The following is a 26,468-nucleotide window of genomic DNA, read 5'->3' as shown; positions in this document are numbered from 1 at the left end:
GGCTTACCTGTAGATAAAAATGTGCAAGCAGAGTATACAATTGCTTTAAATAAGGACATGTGTGTTCCAGTGCATTTTTGTATGCGTTTTACAGCATTGTAGTACAGTCCAGTGCAAGAAAAATGCAGCATGTTCTACTTTTTTTCTGGAACTGGAACGCACTGGAACTGCAAGCACTGGTGTGAACTATGCCATTGGAAACCACATAACCTACTCTCTATGCGTTTTTGATGCAGACAAAAAAACGCACCACACTGCATGTAATGTGAACTGGCCTGGAAGTGCATCAAAAAGGCATCCGGAACACATCTGGGGTGCGTTTTTGTGGTGTGAACCAGCCCTTACAAAAATGTAAATTATTGGTCTTATAAAGCAAAATCAAAGGTGTAGATTTTCTCTCTCTGCTGGAGATGTGTGACTGTTCCCAGATGCCGCCACTAGATGGCGATCTCCCCTAACACTTGCTGTGTTTGGGGCTGCGCATCTCAGACACGTGATCTACTAGCTAAATCCACCCCTCAGTATAGAAGCTGACTGACTGTGCGACATGCTGTAAAGGAAGTGATTAGTGACGTCATGGTGGTAAGTTCTCGAGCAGTCCTGCTCTAGAAAGTAATGATTGCAGTATTGCACGCTGGCAGTGACATGGCACACAATTCTTCTGTCCAGTAAATGTATAATAGAGCAGACAATGGTGTGCATTGCTCACAGCTTTGACTATTGGGGTCAGTGACTACACACAGCATGACATGCATGGGGCTCTGTTGGTTGCAGTGCAGGAAGACAGTCAGGCAATGATAGTATTAGTAGGTATATAAATTGCATTTTGACAGTTTTCACAGCACTTCACACATATGTATTCACATGAGTCCCTGTCCTCAGGAGCTTACAATCTAAGGTCTCTACCTTGCATACATATACTAGGGGCACTTTGACAGGAAACAACCTGCTATCATGTCTGGAGTGTGGGAGGAAACCGGGACACTCAGGGGATTTCCATGCAAGTGTAGGCCTACCATGCATACTCTATGCAGATATCATCCTGATTTGGATACAAACTGGGGACTACGTGCAGAGCCCGCCAGGAGGTCGGCGCAGCGCTGTGCTAATCGCAGGCAGCGAGTCATCGCCTGATCTCTGCAGCCACGCATCGGGGCAATGTCTCACTGCCTGTGATTAGCACAGTGCTGCGCTGACTTCCTGGCCGGCTCTGCACGTAGAGCATGCGAACACGCCTGAGCTCATCCTTACTGGGGACTACGGATGAGCTCGGCTGTGTTCGGACACGCATCTGAAATGACATGAGCTATCCTGCCAGGAAGCTGTCAAAGCCAACAGCCAATCGTAGGCGGCGGAGGCATTCCCTGCATGTATACAAGTGTTGTGTATACATGATAACTACTAAGCAATAAGGATGAGCTCAGGCGTGTTCATATGGTCCACACGCAGAGCCCGCCAGGAATTCGGTGCAGCGCTGCGCTAATCACAGGCAGTGAGACATTGCCCCGATGTGCGGCTGCAGAGATCGGGCAATGTCTCACTGCCTGTGATTAGCACAGTGCTGCGCTGACTTCCTGGCGGGCTCTGCACATGGAGCATGCGAACACACCTGAGCTCATCCCTACAAAGTAATTGGGCATACCAGTCCTCACGATATGGACTCCTTCAGATGGATGCTGAGACCTATCCGCCATGCTGAACTGCACGCAGAGGCTGCATGGACACAGTCACGTAAAAATCTGACGTGGACAGAGGTGGGTGCAAGAATCCAGACATAGAAGCATTGCAATAACATTGGTGAGCACAGCTAAAATTATCTGTGCTTTATTCCCTGCCATTCATGTTTGTAATACAGCAAATGTTCAACCACCTCCCGCCCGCCATATAGACAAATGATGGCGGGCGGGGAGCTCCCTTGTTCTGGGACGATGTCATATGACGTCGCCCCAGTCTCACCACGCTGATCTCGGTAAAGAGCCAATTACCCAGCTCTTTACCCATGTGATCAGCTGCGTCCAATCACAAGGAAATGGCAGGTATCAGCTCTCCCCTCGCCTCACACTGACAGAGTGTTAGGAGAGGAGAGCCGATCAGTTGAATTTCCTCACAGGGGAGACCTGTACAGATAAGCAGGGCACTGATCATCAGTGCAGCCCCAACTGTGCCCATCAGTAATGCAAGTGAGTTCTGCATTTCAGTGCCACCTAGCCATGCCGCCTATCAGTGCCACCTCATCAGCAGACATCAGTGAAGGAGAAAAAAAATTATACATTATCCCCTTTCAGTTCCCACCCACCGCTGGATTTAACTGGGTTATAAGGTGAGGGGAAGGATGGACTTCCTGATCATGTGACCACTGTGATTGACTGTCACAGCAATCACATGGTCAGGAGCCTGCCCTGATCATACCTAGAGACTGGAGCTGTCAGCGACATGGATGCAAATGTGTGGGCGTTAAAGTGTTAGTAAAGGCTCGTTTTTTGTTTAAAAATAACAAACCTGTTATACTTACCTGCCCTGTGCAGTTGGTTTTGTACAGGGCAGCCAAGATCCTCCACATTGGGTCCCACGTTGGCACTCTTGGCCCCTCCCTCCTGTTCAGTGCCCCCACCGCAAGCTGAGCCGAGCCACAGCTCTGTGTATCCATTCAGACATGGAGCGGTGGTTTGGCCCCGCTCACCTCATTGGCTAACTGACTTTGATTGACAGCAGGAGGGAGAAAAAAATATATAAATAGTAAATCGCTGTGAAGTGGCCAGAGGCACAGATAAGTAATATACCTAATTTTTAAACACTATTCAAAAATGTATAGCGCCAGACAATTATATATATGACAAACCGTGGTAAAGGTGAAAAAGATATAGTCCAAAAAATGTTTTATATAAAGGCCTTTCAGCAGAACCATAAAAGCTGATGCACAGAATCCTCATGAAAGAATAAAGGATGTGAAAACAAATCCAGTGTAATGGTGTACAATATTATCAACTGGTGTATTTTGAGGTGAAGAAAATTGATCCAATTAAGTGCTCCGGGATCAGCCACCACACTCCAGTGAAATGAACATTCACTAGATAGGATGGCTGCCATTACAGCAGCAAATACGCATTCAGTAATTATCGGTCATCCAGTGAAATAGGCTGTTGAGCGACACTCTTCACCAGGATAAGGCTAAGATAAAGGTCACCAGGAGCCAGACAAAACCCTCATAGTGTAGTGGCTTTATTTCAGTTTCATCCACATTAAAAGAAACAATCCTTACATTTTAATGCTGCTGCCAACCTGGAATCGGACAGTGGCATGACGTCTGCACTAGAATCTCCTGACCAATGCGTTTCGTCCAATAAGACGTTATCAAGACCCCCTTAATAACGTCTTATGGACAAAACGCGACCAGCATGAGCTTTTATGGTTCTGCCAAAAGGACTTTATATAACATTTTTTGGAATACATTTTTTTCACCTTTATCACTGTTTGTTATCTATATAATTGTTTGGCGCCTACGCATTTTTTGAATATTGTTTATAAATCAGGAGGGAGAGTCAAGGATGGCCGTTGGCACTCGTTGACATTGCTGGATATAGAGGGGGGCTGCTGCAGAGAATGCATTAAGATAAAAAACCTTCTGCCTTTACAACCACTTCAGAGCCCACCTGCCTTGCCATAACACATGGCCTTACATGGTAAGCATAAGGTTAAAACAAATTACAAGGGATATACCTTGCTGCAAAAAGTGTTTTCAGGCGCCCCCTCTACTCTTGTGTCATTCTCCAAAATATAAAATTAACTAAAAATCCAGGAATTTGATCATGAAGTGGGTTCTCAGTAGGGTTCCCGGGAAGTGGTCATCAGAATTATAACTCTCCAGCATCTATCAAAGATGGAAATCACCGCTCTGCTGTGTCTATGCAAATACCGTCATACTTTCTTTCTCTTTCTCCTTCGTGTAGAAATTTGCACTACAGCTCAAGGCCAATCTTGAGAACATCACCCGGCTTCGGCCAGTAGGAGATGACTTCCGCTGGTTTCTGAAGGTGAGAGAATACAGATATTGGTGTCTCCTATCTAGAAATGTAATACAGTATTGCATCACCAGGAAAATTCCTTTTTGTATTAAAGTTGCCGGTTTCCTGGCTAGACCAGTACCTTGGAAGCGTAGCCTGTCAATTCTTTTAAAATAAGTGAAACAGATGTAGAAGTTCGTTCTCTTGACTCACACACGGGAAAGAAATTTGGTCCCCCCCACAGCTCATCAAAACAATGTTTCATTCCACCTGAAAAGTGATGAAATTTGTCTAATGTAGAGCAGTGGTCATCAACCCTGTCCTCAGGGCCCACTAACAGGCCAGGTTTGCAATATAACTGAAATACATGACAGGTGATATCATTTGCTGCTCAGTGATTGCACTATTCTAGTCTGCATCTCCCCAAGGTAATACATAAAACCTGGCCTGTTAGTGGGCCCTGAGGACAGGGTTGATGACCACTGATGTAGATGAAACAAGATCTAATTTAATTAAATCAGCGGAAGGTGCTATATCACAATGAATGTGAAGAATCAATTTCAATAAAATAATGACCACGCTGAAAGTCTAAATAATATAGTGGAATGTAATTATTATTATTATTATTATTATTATGCACGATTTATATAGCGCCAACAGTTTATACAGCACTTTACAATGTAGAGGGAGGACAGCACAATTGCACTATAGTTCAATACAGAAGGGACAGGAGGGTCCTGCTCATAGAGCTTACATTCTAAAGGAATGATTTGATGTGCCTAATAAATACTAGAACACCATCAAACTTTGAGCAGTTAAATGTGTTGTGGATCTTATTTATACCTCATAGATTTGTTATGAGACCTTCAAACTTATGTAAACCTTCCATATACCCAATAAAGTGAACAGCCTCAGATGATACACGGGGATTAAAACAAATCTCCCTACATACGTTTTACATGTATATCTGCTGTCTTTCCCTTTCTATATTCTTTAAAAAGTGTACATCATGTTACAAATGTTTCTTCCTCTTTCAGCAGGGGCATACACTCTGTGACAGCTAATTGAAGGAAAGGCAAACCTCCCCCCCCCCCCCTTCTCCACATAGGCAGAGAAAGAAAGAAGAAACTTGCAGAGCTGAACTGTGAATAGACAAGCTCTCTGCTAATCTATCTCTTAAGACCCCTTTCATACTGAGGTGTTTTTCAGGCACTGCAGCGCTAAAAATTGTGCCTGCATAGCGCCTGAAAAAAGCCTCCGCTATAAACCTAGTGTGAAAGCCTGAGTGCTTTCACACTGGGGTGCTGCGCTGGCAGGGCGTAACAGAAAGTCCTGCCAGCAGCGGTGGAGGAGCAGTGAATACACTGCTCCTGCCCATTGAAAACTGCAGCAGCGTTTTCTGGGCAGATGTAACCCCTTTTTGGCCGCTAGCGGGGGGGAGGGGGGGTTTAAAACTGCCCTGCTAGCAGCTGATTAGTGCAGCTAAAACTACGGTAAAGCGGTGCTAAAAATATCGTCACTTTACCGCTGACACCCAGGGCAGCTCAGTGTGAAAGGGGTCTAAGTTACCTCCCTGACACAAATTTCACCTGCTGTTAACTTTTGTGTCAGAGAATTTGTCAAGTTATCATGCTGATAACAAAGGAAAGGATCAGCAGAAAGACACGGCACTTAGGGCTTACGAGAGAGATAAGTAAACGCTACAGATATGTGCCCAAGTCAGATTTCATGAATGGGATTTACATCCACTTTAAAGTTACAGTGCAAACCAATAACTATCGATTATAAAGTGCACCTGTCAAGGAAAAAAAATTGTTTTTAAAATGAACACGTGCAAAAAAAAGATCTAAATCTGCTACAATATCGATCGTACATGGACCTTCAATAGTGAATAAAGTGCAAAAATGTTTTACTTTCACCTGGTAATCCTGTGAATATCACAATTGATGTACTAGGGCAGCGATGGCGAACCTCGGCACCCCAGATGTTTCGTAATTACATTTCCCATGATGCTCATGCACTTTGCAATGTAGATGAGCATCATGGTGAAATGGATATTTTGATGATAGGCAACTCCTATCCTCATATTGATTAGTGGTTCCAAATTAATAACTACTGCAGTAGGGAACAGACACAAAAGATACGTTCAGCATCTTTCCAAATAACCGGTCTCCTTTATTATGACGCATGTGAAGGTTTTCATACACATGATTACGTAGGTATCACATTAATATTACAATTGTAAGTTTATGGTAACAAGGGGCGTTACATAGGCAGGCCAATTCTAATCAGGACTCGAAAGAATGCAAAACATGTACTGAAAACATTATTAGTGCCGTGTGCACAGTGAGGGCATTGTGCAATACATATAAAATAGAATACAATTATATACAGAACCTACAAATTTCCATTACAATGGGAAATGTAGTTCCAAAACATCTGGGGTGCCAAAGTTCACCATCACTGTACTAGGGTAACAACGCTCACTCACTCCACTGTATCTGTGGAGGGAGTCATGGTTGCCATGCCAGGACAGGACTGCCAACATGTCTTCCTCCCTTTATCTCCATTACATTGGGAAAATTTCCAGGTGTATAGAAGATAGCTTGAAATGAAAAATAAAATTGTTTGATATATAATTTCAGCCCATGGGAAAAAGCAAGGACCCTGCATTTCTGGCAAGCTCAACAGGTATTTTCTGTACTTGCTGAAAATGTGTTTAGCATGAAAAGTAAAAATGAATGCAGCCACCACATCTAAAGACTGGTAAGCTGCAGTATAATGCATATTTTTTGTTTTTGGGGTTAGATTTGCTTTGACTTTTAGATTTTTTTTTTTTTTTTTTTTTTTTTTTTTTTTGCTTTCTGTTTTTTTCAATTCTTTGGGTCAGCCACTAGAGGCTGCCCTATCTCTACTTCCACATAGACTACTCCTTTATAAAGGAGACCTAAGATGACCTTCTGTGATCCCTTTTCAGCTTAGGGTGAGGAAGTGTGGAGAATTGCACAATAGAACTCAATGTGATGGCATGACTACTTTTTATTACCCTTAGGGAATTCTTGTGGGTGAACGTCAAGGGCTCCTCAAGTTATTTTGAGGCCAATTGTAAATTATTTCAATATTTCAAGCACCCACCAAAAGTGTTGTTTTAAAAAATAAATAAAGGCTGGGTTTTAGTTTCTTGACTGGTCCACAACACAACTCTGTAGAAGGCTGACCCTGTTATAATAGATACACTTCCCATCTTACCTCTGGCTTTAGCCAAGGAGTATATGCTTCCTTCCCTCTGCAAACTCATCCCCTAATAAATGAAATCCAAGAAAGGCATTTCATGGTCAATACAAATACCCTCTTTTCGTTTTTTTTTTTTCCATTTCAGCAATTGTATTAATTTTACAGTGGTGCCCACACAGGGGCAATGGATCAATATGCAGGGGTAAACCAGGAGTCAAAAGGGGAGTACAACAAGTCAAGGAACTACTCAGGACATTTCGGACTATCCACCGCTGGGACAGCTTGGTGTGGATACTCATAGTTTTCCTCTGATGGTGGGGTAGGGAGTGGCGAGGTAAATATGGAAAATGGCACAGGATGTCTCCTCTGTTGGTACAGGACCAAAGGTGAGGCAAGTAGCTAAAGATAGCCTAGAAGGAAGGTAAAGGCCATTAGCCCTGGTTGCCAAACCTTAAGAAATCAAAATTAGCCACATTCCCCATTGCAGCTATTGTATTCTGACAGCTGGCACCAGTTACTGTTACAATACTCAAATCAAGGCTGCATCTGATTGGATGCAGCTGCTGTTTTTCTGTAAATTTTCTGCCCGCCTTCCTTCATTTTTCAATGGACCGAGGTTGGTGACAGGGCCACCCATGGAGCAGATTTGCATAGTGTATGGTCACTATTGACCTGTAAGTCTTTGAGGGGGCTGGAGGTTTTTAATTATTTTTGAACAGAGATTTTTTTTTATGTGGGCAGCACAGTGGCTATGTGGTTAGAACTTCTGCATGACAGTACCAGGGTCACTGGTTCAAATTACGACCATGGCACAACCTGCCTGGAGTTTGCCTTTTCTCCCTGCGCTTGTGTGGGTTTCTTCTGGTTACTTCCGTTTCCTCCCACGCCCCAAAGACGTGCTGGTAAGTTAATTGGCTGCTGTCAAAATCAGCCCTAGTATGTGTATGTATGAATGTGAGATAGAGACCTTAGATTGGAAGCTCTGATGAAAATGTACAATTCTGTATATATGTAAAGCGCTGTGTAAATTGTTGGCACTATATAAGTAATAAAATCTCAGTTTTTTTTTATTTATTTTTTATTTCAAACACTGACTGAGGACCAGGTTTTATTTTATTGCTACAAAAGCCCATTTACGCTGAATCATATTATTTATTCTTGTTTCATCTGATGCTTGTATACTAAGTAATAATCACAGACTCTGCATTGAATGTTACCATTTGCAGATGCAAACTTTTCTTTTTTCTTTCCTCTCGTAGCTGAAGTGTGGGAACTGCGGAGAGGTGTCAGACAAATGGCAATACATAACGCTAATGGTGAGTTATACAGCTTATACATATCTAGTAATTGTCCCGGTACAGCGCCATACACAGTTACTTCTCTGCAGATCTGTCAGTGAGTGTTGGTCACATTCTGAGAATTGGGAAAGAGCACCATCAGCCTCCATCCAATGTGCAGTTCATTGAGAGACAATATATTTTCAGACATGGAGCAAATTTTTCAACCCCCTTTACCTTCTGAGGCAGAGGATTCCATAGGTAGGCTCACACTAGTCTGCACAATAAAACGCAGGGGCGTGATGCACGCTTTTTTTTTTTTTTTTTTTTTTCATCTTTACTTGAAGCATCCCATAGTGACACTTCATTCATCTCATTGCAGAGCAGCGCATTAACATGTGGTGTTGAAAAATGCAGACATGCCGCATTTTCAGCGCTTTAACGTATTCAATGCACTATTGCATTTTTCAGCTCTTCAGTGCACAGAGAAAACATCTGCATTCTACACACATATACCGTATTTAACGGTGTATAACACGCACCTTTTCCCCCTTAAAATCAGGGGAAAATCGTGGGTGCGTGTTATACACCGATCCCCAGCCGTTTCAAAGTTTCTATTTTCGGCCTTTCTCGGCGGCTTTCGGAAAGCCGGGAACGGCCGAGTGTGGCCGAAAATAGCCGAAAGCCGCCGAGAGCTACAGAGCGCTGCCGAGATACCCAGGACATCCGCTCTGTATCTCGGCGCCATTTTTAAATGGCAAAGACACTGACAAGGCTGCAATGCAAGACTGCAGATGGACACTGACAAGGCTGGGCATTTAAATGTAATTTTTTTTTCCTTAAACTTCCCTCCTAAAAGTTTTTTCTTTTAAATTCCCTCCTAAAATTGGGGTGTGTGTTATACGCCAATAAATACGGTACTTGCATACACTCGCTAGATTGCCCTCCTGATCCCCCTGTCACCCAGCCAGTGTTATCACTACAGGGTACAGTATTATCAATGGTCACTGTTTTAGTGTCACTAGCGACATCAGTGTCAGTTAGTGTCCCCCTCAGCCAGCAGCAGTTAGCGCCAGATTGTCTGCCACACTATCACAGTTACACTATATGTTGCTGATCACCGCTATTACTAGTATAGTGCCTGTACAGATTAGTATCTTGAGCACGATCAGAACTATTCTAGTGTCCCCAGTAGTATTGTTTTCCAAAAACGCAGTGTTAGCAGGACCAGCCCTGATCACTGGCAGCACTTGTAGCATGTAGCAGAATACATTTTTGCCTAAATTTATGAAGAAATCTGATTTTATTGAATATGTTTTATAACAGAAAGTAGAAAAAAAAAAAAAAAAATTATATATATATATATATATATATATATAATATATTTATTTATTTATTTTTTCGTTTAATAACATTTTTAAAACCCAGTGGTGATCAAATACCACTAAAAGAAAGCTCTATTTGTGTAAAAAAAATAAAAAGATGTAATTAATTTAAAATAAATTTAATTAGGGTACAATGTTGCATGACCGCAGAATTGCCAATTAAATTAGCACTGTGCTAAATAGCCAAAAATGCCCTGGTCATGAAGGAGGTAAAACAAATAAAAACAACTGTTGCGTTGTGTGCCATGGGTCGCAACCAGCATTCCTGCATAAAATGCGTTATTTCATGTGTTTGTAATTTTTCTAATGGCCAGTTCTGAATGCTGAGGAACAGATTACATTAGGGTAGACCGTTTCTAAATGCAGCTTGAAGGATGATTTCTTCTATGGAAGTGACCTGATCGGGTTATACCTGCTCTTCATTCTTGCAGCATGTGTATGTGATTAAAGAATAGGATTTTTTATAGGACATTACTTTGCTGGTGTCAATGAGACTTTTCATGCTGTCCCCTGCAGGACAGTACCCCTCTGAAAGGTGGCAGAGGTAGTGCCAGCATGGTGCAGAAGTGTAAGCTGTGCTCCCGGGAAAACTCTATAGGTGAGTTATTATACACTACATCCTAAGAACTGGGAGGAGGGGGGATAAGTGTCTTCAAAGGAAGAGAGTATATTTTTATGAGATACATTTGAGTTATTTTAACATTTAGAAGGAAGACATTTTAGGGTGAGTTTGTTATTGTTATACGCTTGTCTTACAAATGTCCATCATTTTCCCCTTATTGTCAGTGCAATTAACATGCAATTACTGCTGACTTAAAGTGATTGTAAATGAAAAATAACAAACATGTTATACTTACCTGCTCTGTTGCAGTGGATTTGCACAGAGTGGCCCAGATCCTCCTCTTCTCGGGTCTCTCTTCTGCTCTCCTGGCCCCTCCCCCTGTTAAATGCCCCCACAGCAAGCAGCTTGCTATGGGGGCACCTGAGCCGAGTCACCGCTCCCTATGTTCATTCAGACACGGAGCTGCAGCCTGGCCCCGCCCCCTTTCTATTCTCATTGGCTGACCGACTTTGAAAGCAGCAGGAGCCAGATGTGCCATGCTGATGTCTCAGCCAATGAGAAGGGGAGTCCCGGATGGCCGAGATACTCCTGCAACATCGCTGGAGCTAGAGAGACCTTAGGTAAGTATTAGAGGGGCTAAGGGGGCACACAGAAGGCTTTTTATCATAATGCATGGAATGCATTAGATAAAAAACCTTCTGCCATAACAACCCCATTAAAGCTTAAAGTGGTTATAAAGGCTCAAGGTTTTAAAGGTAAAGAACCTTATGTGCGCAGCATACCCTGGCAGAATTTATGATTTCTTGGCCATTTTTCAGAGAATATGAATGATAACACAAAAACTTTTCTTTCACTCATGGTTAGTGTTTGAATGAAGCCATTTATTATCAGTCCACTGTGTTTACTCTTTTTAGATCATAATGGCAACAGAAACTACCCAAATGACCTTGATCAAAAGTTTACATACCCTAGTGATTTTGGTCTGATAACATGCACACAAGTTGACAAAAAGGGGTTGGAATGGCTATTAAAGGTAACCATCCTCCCCTGTGACCTGTTTGCTTGTAATTAGTGTGTGTATAAAAGATCAATGAGTTTCTGGACTCCTGACAGACCCTTGCATCTTTCATCCAGTGCTGCACTGACGTTTCTGGATTCCGAGTCATGGGAAAAGCAAAAGAATTGCCAAAGGATTTGCGGGAAAAGGTAGTTGAACTGTATAAAACAGGAAAGGGATATAAAAAGATATCAAAGGAATTGAGAATGCCAATCAGTAGTGTTCAAACTCTAATCAAGAAGTGGGAAATGAGAGGCTCTGTTAAAACCAAACCACGGTCAGGTAGACCAACTAAACAGCCACAACTGCCAGGAAAATTGTTCAGAATGCAAAGAAAACCCCACAAATAACTTCAGGTGAAATACAGGACTCTCTGAAAACATGTGGTTTGGCTGTTTCAAGATACACAATAAGGAGGCACTTGAAGAAAGATGGGCTGCATGGTCAAGTTTCCAGAAGAAAGCCATTACTATGCAAATGCCACAAAGTATCCCGCTTACAATACGCCAAACAGCACAGAGAAAACCCTCAAACCTTCTGGCACAAAGTCATTTGGAGAGATGAGACCAAAATTGAGTTTTTTGGCCACAACCATAAACGCTACATTTGGAGAGTAATCAACAAGGCCTATGATGAAAGGTACACCATTCCTACTGTGAAACATGGAGGTGGATCGCTGATGTTTTGGGGATGTGTGAGCTACAAAGGCACAGGAAATTTGGTCAAAATTTATGGCAAGATGAATGCAGTATGTTATCAAAAAATACTGGAGAAACATTTGCATTCATCAACCAGGAAGCTGCTCATGGGACGTACTTGGACATTCCAACATGACAATGATCCAAAACACAAGGCCAAGTCGACCTGTCATTGGCTACAGCAGAATAAAGTGAAGGTTCTGGAGTGCATCTCAGTCTCCTGACCTCAATATCATTGAGCCACTCTGGGGAGATCTCAAACGTGCAATTCATGCAAGACAGCCCAAAAATTTACAGGAACTGGAGGATTTTTGCCAAGAGGAATGGGCAGCTTTACCATCTGAGAAGATAAAGAGCCTCATCCCCAAATACCACAAAATACTCTCATTGATGTTAAAGGAGGTAATACACGATATTAAGAACTGGGTTATGTAAACTTTTGATCAGGGTCATTTGGGCAGTTTATGTTGCAATTATAATTTAAAAAGAGTAAACACAGTTGATTGATAATAAATGGCTTCAGCCAAACACCAACCATGAGTGAAAGAAATGTTTTTGTGTTATCATTCATATTCTCTGAAAAATGGCCAAGAAATCATAAATTCTTTTTTTCAAAACCATATTTCTCTTTTAAGTCGACAGCTACAAAAATCAGGTACTTACCAGTGTCTGGGGTCCAGCGTTGTCTTTCTTCAGCCAGTTTATCTTGCCACCATGGGTCCCAGTCCCACCATCTTGGATATGGGAGCTGGTTGTAGGTTCTTAAGGAATTGCAGCCGGCTCCACAATGCAAGAGCCCGCGTGATGCTTTGTGAATGGTCCTGCAGTCTCCTGGAACGTATGATGTCCCCTTTTCCAGGAGACTGCGGGATGTCTGGGAAAGGGACATCAGCCTCGCCTAGGCAAGGATTGCAGGAAAAAAAAAAACGGAGGAGGGAGCAAGCCAGCAAGACTTCACTTTATGAGTAAAGGTCCGCATTATTGATGTGTTTTATTGAATACAGAGCTGGATTCATTTGCGTCTTTTATATGTGCCTCGAGCTGCGCTTTATAATGATTTTCCAGGAGATTGTATTGTCTCTAAACTGGCTGATCTGCTCTGAATGACCGGAATAATAAAGTGCAATCATTGTGCAGCACTTCTAAGCTGGCATATTCTGCATATGTAATGAGCAAATATGGCTGCTCCATGTACATACAGTACAGCATGTAAATACGAATGAAAAGGATCCAATACAAAAATGCATTTTTTTTCCTGAAAACTTTAAATCCAAACTGCAGCCAGATATAAAAAGACCAATTGATAAAGTTTTTTTGTTTCCATTTAAAAAAAAAAAATCATTAAATTTTATGTTTAAGTGGAACTGAGCCCTCCTACACTTTTATAGCTGAGAACAGAGCCGGCTTAGCCTTTTTCACATCTACGGTTGCCATGCTGCTTGAACATGTGGTCATCTATAATGCCAGCCAATTGAGGGCTTGAAAGTTCCATTAAGAGTTGACACACTGGCACACTGGTAATAGGTACAGTTATCACCAGGGACATGCTTTGGATGTATTTTTTGGGGGAAACTGTTAATTCAGCGCATGTAGTTTTACTTAACATACAGCTAGTATAAGTACCTGGTTTTGTCTTTACACCCCCATTCCCATGTCTAAGCAGTGCTCTGATTGTGAGACCGACAGCAGCACTAGGAGGCAAACAGACTGTGCTTACCCTAAACATGGTGGCAGAAGGAAAGAGAAGGGAGTAGAGGGATTACCTCATCAGTCTGCTGCTGCTCCCTTTATCCAGTCAACAAGCTAAGGGTGTGTTCTCGATCAAGCTGTCCTGCTGCTGGAGTGGTGGTTGAGGACCTGCCCTCCTTGTTAGCAGTTCCCATATGTGTTTCAACTCTGTATTTAGAAGCTTGCCTGGTGTTCAGACAAGTAAAAACTTTAACAAGACTGGAAATTCCCTTTTTTTTTCCCCTTTTTTAATGCAGATATACTGAGCACTTCCATGCAGCCGTACAATGTAAGTACCTGAGGGTCAGGATGTTGCTGTCCTATCTCCGTTTGGGATGGGTACCACTATCTGCTGTTGCTGAACTCTACTTTCATGCTGTTTTTGGTTTTGCTCAGGCTGAAGACAATGAAAAATTTAAGACTATAGTAGAGTTCGAGTGTCGAGGACTGGAGCCTGTAGACTTTCAACCACAGGTAACTGAAGCAGATAGAGAATTATATTGTCCCATTATTATTAATATTATTATTATTAATATCCCTGACATCAGACCCCAGTTATTTGGGGAAGATGGCAATGGGGATCTGCACCAAAATATCTGCTTTAACCACTTTGCGACTGCACTATAGCAGTGTTACTTCTACGGAGCAACAGCTGTGCACCAGATCACATATATATATATATATATATATATATATATATATATATATATATATATATATATATAGTGTGTATATGTATGTGTGAGTCCAGACTTCCAGGTAGGGGGCACACATGTCTGCTATTGGCTTCCGCTTTGACTAAACACAGTGTAAGCCAAAGGGCGGGTGCCAGGTGCTCAATGTCCTATGGCTACCGCCAGTCATCGGGCAGAGAGAAGAACTGCGATCTGCATATGTAAACAAGGCAGATTGCAGTTCTTACAGGGGGGAAGGGATGGAGTTTGTGTCCCTGCAATACATTTAATCGTTTCCCCTAGTACAAAAAATTAAATAATAAAGCACCTCACACAGTGTAGAAAAACACTGGCTAGGCACACAGTTAACCCTTTGATCACCCCTGATATTAACCCCTTCCCAGACAGTGTCATTAGTACAGTGACTGCATATTTTTTAGCAGTGATCACTGTATTAGTGTCACTGGTTCCCAAAAAAGTGTCAGAATGTCCTCCGCAATATTGCAGTCCCACTATAAGTCGCTGTTCACCACCAATACTAGTAAAAAAAAAAGAAAATATCCCATAGTTTGTAGACGCTATAAACTTTTACGCAAACCAATCAGTATACACTTGGGATTTGTTACCAAAAATATGTAGCAGAATACATATTGGCCTAAATTGATGAAGACATTTTTTTATTTTTTATTGGATATGTTTTATAGTAGAAAGTAAAAAAATATTGTTTTTTTTTTGTTTTCAAACTTTGTTTTTGTTTTTTTCTTTATAGTGCAAAAAATAAAAACTGCAGAGGTGATCAAATACCACAAAAAGAAAACTCTATTTGTGGGAAAAAAAGGACATCAATTTTATTTGGGTATAGCATTGCACGACCGTGCAATTGACAGTTAAATGAGACGTACAGCCAAAGCTCATTTGGCTGTACTACTTCTATTGATCACAGGGGTGCAATTTGTTCTGGGGGGGGGTGGGTAAATCTTCCAGAGGTCAAGTAGTTAAAAACATGCTTTCCACTTTGGGATTCTGATCCAAGAGGAGTCCTATTCCTTACAATAAATGGGGGGAAAAAAGTTCTGGGAGGAAATCTGTCACATGACTTTGGCCTCAAAGTATTGCCTGCATCTTAATGCAGATAACATGCAGCAGGACACCAAGCTCTGCATTTTATCTGTGAAAAGAAATGCAGGAACAGATTTTTAATTCTAGTCAGCCAGTCTTGTGATTTATGCATCCCAGCCAGACTGCATAACCAGGAAGATCACACTAAAGCACCATACACGCTATCAGATTTTCTGCAGATTTTTTTTGTTCCTTCAGATTTACCAAAACCATATAATATGAGATCAAACCTTAGGAGTTCCAATGTATATGCAATCAGGCAGGCCCTTGCACTACATGGTTTTGGTAAATCTGAAGACAAAAATCAGCAGAAAATCTGACAGTGTGTATGGGGCTTTATTCTTATTGTTCAGTATTAGTGCTGCCTGTTTTACTGCCCTGCTCATTGGTCAGAAGTGATGCTGCTGACACATTTATCAGTCAGTAGGCAGCATATGGAGAGCTGACAGGAACATGCAAAATTAACACAGGAAAGGAGAGTGCCACCTGCTTGCCCATACAGTGTGGCAGGGATGTGAGAATTGCAAGACTAGATGAAAAAAATGATAAATATTTTATTGGGTAAAGCAGTTCACATACCTATATTTCAACTATGTATTTAAATGCATGTTTGGAATTCCTCTTCAAACTTTTGTTTGCTTAAAGCGGCTGCTCCATTTTTATTCTGGATTGTGTAAATCCTTATGTGTCTTCTAGTACATTATACAGCAATTGCTGCACACAAACATCAGAACAAAACAAAACGTTTTTCTGGAGATTCACTTTGATGCAGGTAGCGGTTCCTTTTCTAGGCACAACAAACATCAGCGTCTGAAATGAGAACTGTCTGTGCTTCCCCTAGCAATGAATCGTATACCTCCATATACAGTACATTTCTATGATAGGTTATGCAATACAATGGAGAATTATTGGTTGCAAAGACATTCCATACTGGATGCCCAGCGTCTTTTATCGGACTCATTCACAGGCCAGTGTTGTGAAGAACATAGGGGGCTGCTTCTGTGCACTTTTAGCTGATCTTCCAGAAAGTGGCCTAATCTCTTTAGTAGATTACTGATTAGTCACTCTTCCATCACCATGTCACACTGATGTAACCAATTATTGTCCATTATGTAAAGTGGGGATTGTGGAAAACAAGTGAGAAATATATTGGCTTACACGGTGCGGGTGTTAGTTCTCTGTGACATATGTCACCCATGTGTGCTGCATGCCACAGTTAAAGAGTCAGGTAAACAAATCAGCGAAGGATTATAGCAGTTTATCTATAGAGTGTATACAGTGCTTGAGAGGCATGGGAAAAATATGCCAGTGCCATGCTGACCGGTCTGTAAGGGTCATATACAAGATCCAGCCCTCTGACCGTTCTAGAGAGCAGGGGAAGAGATTTTCTAGACAGGAGCTCCAAGTTTAATGACCCTGATGCTTTGTACCATGTGCAGTACCAGTAATATTTTGTAGTAATGCTATTAGTTGTTAATGACCCTTTGCTATTCCTTATACTTATCTAACAGAAACTGTGCACAGAGGATGTTGTAAGCACTGTATAGCTCTCTCTTTTTCATATCACAGCACTCTAACAATTCCTAGATAGCAGCTGTGAAGTTCTGTGTAAAAATCCACTTTACCTTTACAAGTTTAATGTCCATGCATATAGCACTTTTAGTAGATATTTTACTAGTACATGTGTGTAGAGGGCAAAAAATCCATTTGTAAAATTATAAATGAAATCTATGCCTGTGCAGTGATAAAGGCTCGTAAGAGCCAGCTACTGGAGCACCAATTTGTGTCTCCTACAACCACTAGACAAGTGCACCACTAGAAAAGTCAACTAAGTAATAATGCCGATGGCATTTACAGTTCTCCTCCCTCTAACGTGATGACAGATAGGATCTGCCCTATAGCAGACAAGGCTGAATGTTATGCGTTTGGTGCAGCAATATGAGAACATATGAAGGAGACCTTGTTCTAGGATAAGCATTTTACTGATTATTTTATGTTAGTATATGTTTAACCTCTCTTCAATAAATGCTGGTAAATGGAGAGCATTAGATGGTCCTTTGTTTCATGGAGGAACACCCATATTAAGCTTCTCTGGAGGCGGCTGCAGTTGTCCTGGCTGGATGCCTATTCCAAAAAGGCAGATCCTGTGTTCTGTGAAGGGGCAATGACTATTGCTGGATCTAATAGAGCATGGGCGTCTTCTGACCTCTCAATAAAAATAGTCTGATTCCCCCATCAACACAGTCAGCAATTTTTATAGGAGGTCCGAAGACGCCCATGGACTATATTAGATCTAGCACAGCCATTGTGTTCTGGAAAGGATGCCCCCCACCTGCAGAATGGCTTTAGCAGCTAGCAATAATCGCATGTAAAATCCCACAGGCTGGTTGTACTCAAGTTGATTAATCGATCAGCTTAGGTACAGTTAGCCTGCCCATACATAGTTCGTATCTTGGCTGGTCCCTGCTGAACCGGCTAAGATTTGAACAGTCTATGGCCGGCTTTACTATTATGAGCAGGCAGGTGATGCAATAGGGGTTATTTACAAAAGGCAAATCCACTTTGCACTACAAGTGCAAAGTGTACTTGAAATTGCATTTGGAAGTGTAGTCGCTTTAAATCTGAGGGGTAGATGTGAAATGAGGGGAAGCTCTGCTGATTTTATCCAATCATGTGCAAGCTAAAATGCTGTTTTTTATTTTCCTTGCATGTCCCCCTTGGATCTACAGCGACTGCACTTTCAGTGCAATTTCAAGTGCACTTTGCACTTATAGTGCAAAGTGGATTTGCCTTTAGTAAATAACCCCCAATATGGTGCTAAAATAGAAAGTAAAGGTGTCATCTGCCTGGCTGTATGGTATGGCAATGATATTTGGATCATAGGACTATCTGAACAGAGCTGCAAAATCTTTGCAAGTAAATAGGTTCAAATATACTGCATGCACACCAATGATATGTGTTGATTTCTGGAGTTCCACTTCAAAGGTGAAGAGTAGAATTGAGATATATACATGGAGCTTTCTATTCCAATATCTATATTATGCTTTATCTAATAGTCGCATTCAGATCAACATGTTCTGTAATGTTTGAGGTTTCCTGTCTTATCCAAGCCACTTCTTCATTTCTCTTAAACCTTCACAGACATATTGTGCTGTATTTGTCTTTCTACAGGCAGGCTTTGCTGCTGAAGGTGCAGAGACTGGAACACCCTTCAATGAAATTAACTTGCAAGAAAAGGTAGGTGTGTCCTGGCATATTTATCATTATCCCGCCAATGAGGGTGTTTAAAAGAAAATGATAATTCTTAGTCATACAGTACAGAACACATAATCCTTAAATATTTATCCATGTGTTATGTGCTCCCTTCTGCTACCTTTTCCGGTGATTGAAGACTGGCAAAAGAAATCTGCAGAGCTATCTTCTATATAACCCCTCACACTCCCTCATGCTATTGTGCGTAGGTGATGGAACTCTCCTCTCTACTAAGAGAAGCTTGCCTCTTTCCTATAGAGCTTTTTTGCTTGATGATTCTCTCATCAAGGTTCCTGGCTGTACTATAATCGCCAAGGCTCCTTCTGCAGCTTCCAGGTGGGTTGACCCCTTAGTTGTGCCGTGGCGGACCATACCCAAGCCAAGCTTGGATGAAGATGCAGAGCTGGCCTGTAATGTTGCTTTGGCACTGGACCCTGCATGGGCACTCATCTTGTCATGTTGTTCATCAAAGGGTGCTAGCCACAAGTTGCCATACAGGTGACAAAGTGGAAGTCTGGGCCCACAGGCCCCTAGTACCCTCTGTTTGAATAGTTGCCCCCAGACTGATCCCTGCCTTCTTCTGGGCCCTCCGCTGGCCTTTCTGACACTCGGTCATCCTCCTACTCATCTAGCAAGGATTTTTTTTTTGCCACAGTGTCTGACTTCATGGGCAGAATTTTAGTCCTTTTAGTAGCCGTAGCCAAGTAGGTTCACATTGCTACCCTTATTGATGCTGTATGCACTTGTTTAGCATTAAAGCAACCTGAGTCTTCTTACCGCAAGTTTTCTTATTTTGGGGTCTCTACAACTGCTCAAACTTGTTAAGACCATCCCAGTCCACTCGCTCTTAAGCCCCATACACACTATCAGATTGTCTGCTGATTTTTTTCCATCAGATTTACCAAAACCATATAATATGAAGTCAAACCTTAAGGGTTTCAATGTGTATGCAATCAGGCAGGCCCTTGTACTACATGGTTTTGGTAAACCTGAAGGAAAAAATCAGCAGACAATCTGATAGTGTGTATGGGGCTTTAGAGTTCCTAGATGGTGACTGGCCTCACCCTGAAAAGCTTTTTGCTCCTCTGAAAGATTTTGCTCAGCAATATCCTATCGAGGACTTCATGCAAAATTTGATGGGTCTTTGTAGAGGTCCCTACCCATCTAATTTCTTAACAAGATGCTAATGGCCCCTTGTAGAGGATAATCCTCTGCTGAATGAACCGGGGGACAAAAGATTAGGGGCCCTTTTTACCTTGGCAGACCCTGCCATGAGCCTATGGTTGTTTCCATGGTAGTTTTCTCAGACCTTTGCTGACTAAGTGCAATGCCTTAGACATCTTAATGGATCTCTGTTTGGGTCAAAAGCTGGTCTTGTGCAAAAACTGCTTTGAGCATCTACCCCTTTTGAGGGAGAGCACCTGTTTGATCCTTACTTGAATAAGTACAGTACATAGAGAAAATCAGGGATGGTGAGAGCACCCCCTCCCCTTTCAGAAAAAGGACGCTCACACCTCTGTAGGTAGACCTTCTTATCCTGAGGTTAGGGAAAGTTATTTCTGCCCCCCTCAGCCGTTAAAGCCGAACTTTAGGCAAAACTTTTTTTTTTCCAATTTTGGATAGTCAGGGAGGGATATAACCCCTGTAAGGTTTATTTTTGCCATCTTCGACTCATTGGGGAGATTTCCCTTCCCTGCAAATTAAGGGATTCTCTTTGAGACACCCAGGTCACCAGAACTAGTGTCCCCATTGAAAAATTATCCCTCTATTACTTTTCTGGGGACAACCCAAAATTTGAGATTTTCTTTACTTTCAATGATAATGGTAAACAGGACAAATGGAGAGGTTGAATTTCCCTAACGAGGACACAGACAGCAATAAAAATGAACAGTTGGTTCTAATCCCTCTCCCTCTATCCAGTACTAAAAGAAACGTTTTGCCTTTAAGCTCCAAGTCTAAGCCTGGAACAAGATTTCATTGGAAGACCTAAACCTCCAAGCCTGCTTTACAATGAAGGGGCACCCCAATTTTCAGAGGTTGGGGGGGGGGGCGTCTGACTTAATTTAAAGCCTTCTGGTCCCAGGAAGTTTGCTTTGTTTGGGTCCAGAGTGTAACTTCCAGGAGCTACAAACTGGAGTTTCAGATTTTGCCTCCTCCCCACCTCAGGCTCCAAAATGTACCTCTCCCCCCGCAGGAACAGGGAGATCTTCTTGCTGTTCAGCTGCTTCTTTTCAGAGGGTAATCTCCCCAGTCCCAAGCAAGGAACGCTTTATGGCTGGGATCACACTGGTGTGATCCCAGACAACGCATTTGATTTGCACCACATGCCTATGCACATCACTTGCAATGTCGTCTGTGCAATGAAAATTCAGCCATTCGGTTTGTATGGCTGAAATCTCATCACATTTGGACCAAAATGGTGCAGGACCCTTTTTTGTCTGCACTGGAAGTGGATCACATGGGTGTTCAGACCCATGTGATCTGATTTCACAATTCTCACTGCGTTCTGCAAACCGATTTGGGGGTGCCATTAACTTTATATTGCGCAGAGAGCAGTGTGAACTGTCTGTGAGTCAGATGCGATGTGGGAACCAGCACAGGAATCGCTGTGGTTCCTGCATTGCACACCATCCAGAACTGAGCCTCAGGGTTTCTACTTGTTCAGTTCCCAAACCAAACGAAGGCCCATTCTGAAAACTCTCAACTTGTTTCTGAGAGTTGAAAAGTATCACGGCAGTCATTACCGATCCCCTTTGGAGGGATTTTCTGTCTTCCGTGCCTGCATACTGGTATTCTCTGATGAGTAAGAAAACAATTACGAACATTTTTTTAGATCGATGTCAACAATAACATGTTTACTCTTAGTTTCTGTTTTAGTAAATAGAAACTGTCCCTAAGAAAATGTCCTGCATGCAAAACCAGTCATAAAAAGTACATTACAATTCTATATTGTTTCAGTCTGGTCTAAAACGCCGTGATATTCCTGCATGACAAAGAATTACCTAAAATACTGTTGAGGAGATTCTGCAAGTGGCAAGTAAAATTGCAGCTCCGTGTTTATGGTGGGTTATTCTCGCCATTTGTACTATTACTCTGGTGCCAGAGCCTGATAACGTGATCTGTGTCAAACTGTATAGTATCCGGTTAAAAGAAAACCGTTACTGCTTCACAGTTTAATTTTTATTACCTAATGCAAAAAAAGATCAAATGATTGACTAGTGATGTGTCTGATTCTACCATAACCACTTGCCTACTGGGCACTTAAAGTGGTTGTAAACCCTTACAAACCACTTTGACCTACAGGTAAGCCTAGATTAAGGCTTACCTGTAGGTCCAAGCAATATCTCCTAAACCTATATGGTTTAGGAGATATTTGCCCGAAAACGCATGCGCCGTAGACAGCGTCGTGCAGGCGCACTGAGCGCGGCATTTCCAAGAATGGAGCTGCCGCGCGTGTCGACTCCCGTGCGCATGTGCGGGAGTGACGTCATCGCGGCTTCGCCGAATGACAGCAGCGGAGCTGCGAGACGCCACCAGCAAGATGGATGCAGCGGACTACAGGGGACAGCGGTGACTTCGCTGGCTCCTGTGTCAGGTAAGTGACACATAATGGACTACTATGCGATGCATAGTAGTCCATTATGCTTTGCCTTTGCAGGGAATGAAAGAGGAAGTAAACCCATCAGGGTTTACTTCCTCTTTAAACCCCCTCTCCGGCCCAGACCAATGTTCAGCTTTCAGCGCTGTCGCACTTTGAATGACAATTGCGCGGTCATACAACACTGTACCCAAATTTAATTTTCATCATTTTTTTTCACAGAAATGGAGCTTTATTTTGGTGGTATTTAATCACCATTTGGGTTTTTATTTTTTGCTAAAAAAACAAGAAAAGGCAGAAATTGTTGAAAAAAAAAAAAAGTTTCATAGTTTGTTATAAAATTTTGCAAACGGGTAATTTTTCTCCATTGATATTCGCTGATGAGGCTGCACTGATGGGCACAGATAAGACAACACTGATGTGCACTGATAGATGGCACTGGCAGGTGGTATTGATAAGGCAGCACTGGTAATGACGCACTTATCGATGATTTTATAGGTGGCACTGTGTGCACTGGGAGGTGATGCTGGTGAAACATCCACGATCGGGACCAATGTCCCTCTCGCAGCCGTGGATGATCAGCTTTTTTTTTTTTTTTTTTAGCCGATTACTGGCTCTGTTTACATCACATGATCAGCTGTCATTGGCTGACAGCTGATCACCTGGTAAGAGATCGGGATGGATCAGTGATCAGGTGAGTCTCAGACTCGTTGATCAGAGTGCGCCATGCGTACCCTGCAGGGTGCGTGCAGGCCACTGGAGGAGGTCCAAGCTGAGTCCTCGCTATAGCTGTCTTTTGGCTATAGTGCGGACGGCAAATGGTTAAAGTGGAAGCCCTTGCTAAAACTAAAATCCCTGCATCAATAGACATCCACGATCTAACACTAACCTACCCTGTTTCCCCTAAAATAAGACCTAGCGTGAGTGTCGGTGATGGCTGCAATATAAGCCCTAACCCCCAAATAAACCCCACCCTCTTTCCCCGAAAATAAGCCCTACCCTGAGAATAAGACATAGGACTTTAACCAGGGCTTATTTGGGGGGTAGGGCTTATATTGCAGCCATCGTCGACAATAACGCTAGGTCTTATTTTAGGGGAAACAGGGTATCTAGCCCTGTAAAGAAAAAATGAGTATACATACCTTTTTCGAAGTCGATCCGACCCAATCTGCAGTGGTGGAAGCTCTACAGAGAACACGGCCATGAAATGAATGGGAAGTGACATCACCCATAGAGTTACTATGGAGCTTCCGTTGTCAGACATGTCCTCTGCACCGGCCCACACAGTGAAGCCACAGCTGACAGCTCAGCGTCGGATCAGCTTCAGAAAAGGTATGTATACTCATTTTTTCTTTACAGGGCTAGATAGGTTAGTGTTTAAGGCTAGGTTCACACTAATGCGATGCGGGAAACCCACAAATCGCACTGCCCTTGTAATCTGCAGTGTCAATGCAATCCTAATGACACCCCAAACGCAGGTCGCAGTGCATTTGCCTGCACCAGAACGCATGGTACAAAAGTACCGTGCAATCTGGTTGCAGTGCAGTTCCAAAATTGGTGCATGCGCAACTCAAAATGAATGGGATCCACACTGAATGTGAATTGAACTGAACAGGAATACGTTGCAGTTTCTAGTGTGAAACACGATTCACATGCAGTTTATAGTGTAAACTGAGGCTTACTCTTCAAATTGGTGGAAATTACTAGAAATTATGCTCAATTTGAAGCAGAATTAAATTTCGCTAAAAAGAAATTTCTAAATGGGCTCCCAAGAGGAAAAGCCATAATGTGCTGGTAGGCACTGCATACTAATACGTTACGGCAGACTTACTTGTCATAAGATGCTATCCTGTCAATGCTCGGGTGCTTCCATCTCCTGGTCCTCGACTGCTTGAATAGTCAGACGACAATGCGTCATTCCTGCACATGGACAGAAAAATCACTTCATCGCGGCACACAACTGGTGCTGTAAATATACTTTGAGCTGCGCAGGTTCGGCTCAGTGTACATTACTGCTGACAGGCAAGGAGAAGCATTTGTGACGGAAGAGACCATTGGGGTCTCTTCTGTCAAAAATACCCTACCTGTCGGTATTTTTTTTTTATTTTTATTTTTTGTCAATCGAGTTTAATACCACTTTAATTGAAAGCTGAACTCCAGACAGATGCAATTATTCATTCATTAATAACAGCCTTATGCAGTCCCCTGTACTACATAGCTTAGACAAAGAGGGAGAAGCAGCCCAAGATGACAGTTATGTTGCAGTGCTCATGTCCTAACAGGGATTATGCATTGAGCAAAGTGACAGAGAGATGACCTCATCAGTCTGCTGCTTCTCCTTTCACTATCCAGTCACAAAGATCTGTTAGCGTTACTTTACTACTTGCCTGGACTTCAGCTTTAGTCTATATTATGCAGCCAAATGAATCAGGCTTCTCACAAGGCCTGTGGGTGGTTCGGTGCTGTGCAGCCTCTCTTTACTGATCCAGTGTGTGTGAAAGAGGCTAAAGTGGACATGGATGTTGAAGATGCTGGAAACAAGCTATTAATGTACCACTACCAAGCCATTCAGAAAATAAGGACACTGGAACCTAAAGGGGTCTTTGCTACTAGCACTGGCAGGAGGAGCTTTATTTGGAATTATTTTTATGCACAGCCTTATAAAGGGGAAATCCATCAATAACAAACAAATCTGCTTAATTTGGGTGCCCTTTGAGATCTCATTGTACCATTAACAGTGTTCTGTGAGTGGAAAAACGACAAGGTCTGATGGCGTTTGCGGCTGTCAGCTTGTAGTTCTTAATGAACTACCACGGCGTTGTGGTATTTCGTTAAGTCTTCCACCGTATCAGAGGTATGGCCAGATGGATACGCCGACAGTCTGCAGGACCGTGGCATTACACCCATGGTCTGCTGATTGTGGGTACAATGCTTTACAAGTCCATTACAAAAATAATAATGAATATTTTTACCTGCAAAAAAAGTGCATTTATTACTATTTTTTTGTAAAGTTAAAATTCTCCTTTTTAAAGAGTAGATAATACTGTATGTGCAAATGGCAGTAATGATAGCATTGCTGTCCACATTAAAAGACCTGAACATTGTTTCGTTTTCCTTATAGGACTGGACAGATTATGATGAAAAGGCCAAAGAATCTGTGGGGATCTATGAGGTGACGCATCAATTTAAAAAATTATGAAATCAGAATATTTATATGTTAATGTTTACAGTGTGGTCTGCCACAAATGGTTACATGTAAAAAATATCTGAGATATCATAACAGACCATGTGCCACAGACAGGGGAACAGTATGACTTGCCAGTACACAACTTTCACTTTCCATCCTACAATCTGAAAGGTCACATGATTCCAAACAACGGAATGAAGCTGCGGGATCTCCCACGTGTGTATGCGTGGTCAAATGTTATCAATAAGTTACAGTTTTTCTTAGATACTTTTCTTGTTGCCAGACCATTGATTTCAATAAAAACCTTCCCATATTATGTGTGTATTAATGTCACTTATTCCTGTTATTTAACTGTAAAAGCCTCCCTTGTGTACATGTCGATAAACCCTGAGAGTGTTGATGGGTGCCGCCATCTTGGATGTGATGTCAGCAGCCCCAGAACTGTCACTCAAGTGACACTGTTGTATTTATCTTTGCTTCTCCTTTGGCAGCTACATAAAAGGTGGTGTAGGAAGGGGTGGAGGAGCTGGGTCAGCACAGAGAGTAAGTAGACATTCCCAAAAAAAAGTGAGCACTATGACTTGTAATGAGGGTTTGATTGCACAGTGCTAGGGTATGGACAACTCCTGGAGAAACATTTTCTAGCAAGTTCAGAGGCACAATATAAATAAATAATTTATTGAAAGCAAAAAAGAC

The 26,468-nt window shown here is 42.2% G+C and overlaps 1 protein-coding gene across 1 annotated transcript; it reads left to right on the top strand.

Annotated features, from left to right (window-relative positions):
• Window positions 1-470: 470 nt before the first annotated feature.
• On the top strand, window positions 471-26,088 carry CZIB (CXXC motif containing zinc binding protein). Its single transcript, XM_077453316.1, has 8 exons — window positions 471-582; window positions 3,948-4,031; window positions 8,495-8,551; window positions 10,414-10,495; window positions 14,200-14,231; window positions 14,339-14,416; window positions 18,907-18,972; window positions 25,707-26,088. Exons 1-8 carry the CDS (start codon window positions 577-579, stop codon window positions 25,782-25,784), a joined length of 483 nt encoding a protein of 160 aa, XP_077309442.1. The 5' UTR covers window positions 471-576; the 3' UTR covers window positions 25,785-26,088.
• Window positions 26,089-26,468: the final 380 nt, after the last annotated feature.

Source organism: Lithobates pipiens, unplaced genomic scaffold, assembly GCF_037356315.1.
Source record: "Lithobates pipiens isolate NorthernLeopardFrog02 unplaced genomic scaffold, aLitPip1_a1.2 Scaffold_23, whole genome shotgun sequence".
Lineage (NCBI taxonomy): Eukaryota > Metazoa > Chordata > Amphibia > Anura > Ranidae > Lithobates > Lithobates pipiens.
The sequence above is the reverse complement of the archived record's forward strand: the minus strand, read 5'-3'. Positions and strand labels throughout refer to the sequence as shown.

Bases quoted from the DNA above. Each gene is read 5' to 3' on its own strand.
- CZIB (XM_077453316.1), top strand. The intron at 4,032-8,494 runs GTGAGAGAATAC...TTCCTCTCGTAG, and splicing joins ACTTCCGCTGGTTTCTGAAG to CTGAAGTGTGGGAACTGCGG. The intron at 10,496-14,199 runs GTGAGTTATTAT...TTTTTAATGCAG, and splicing joins CTCCCGGGAAAACTCTATAG to ATATACTGAGCACTTCCATG.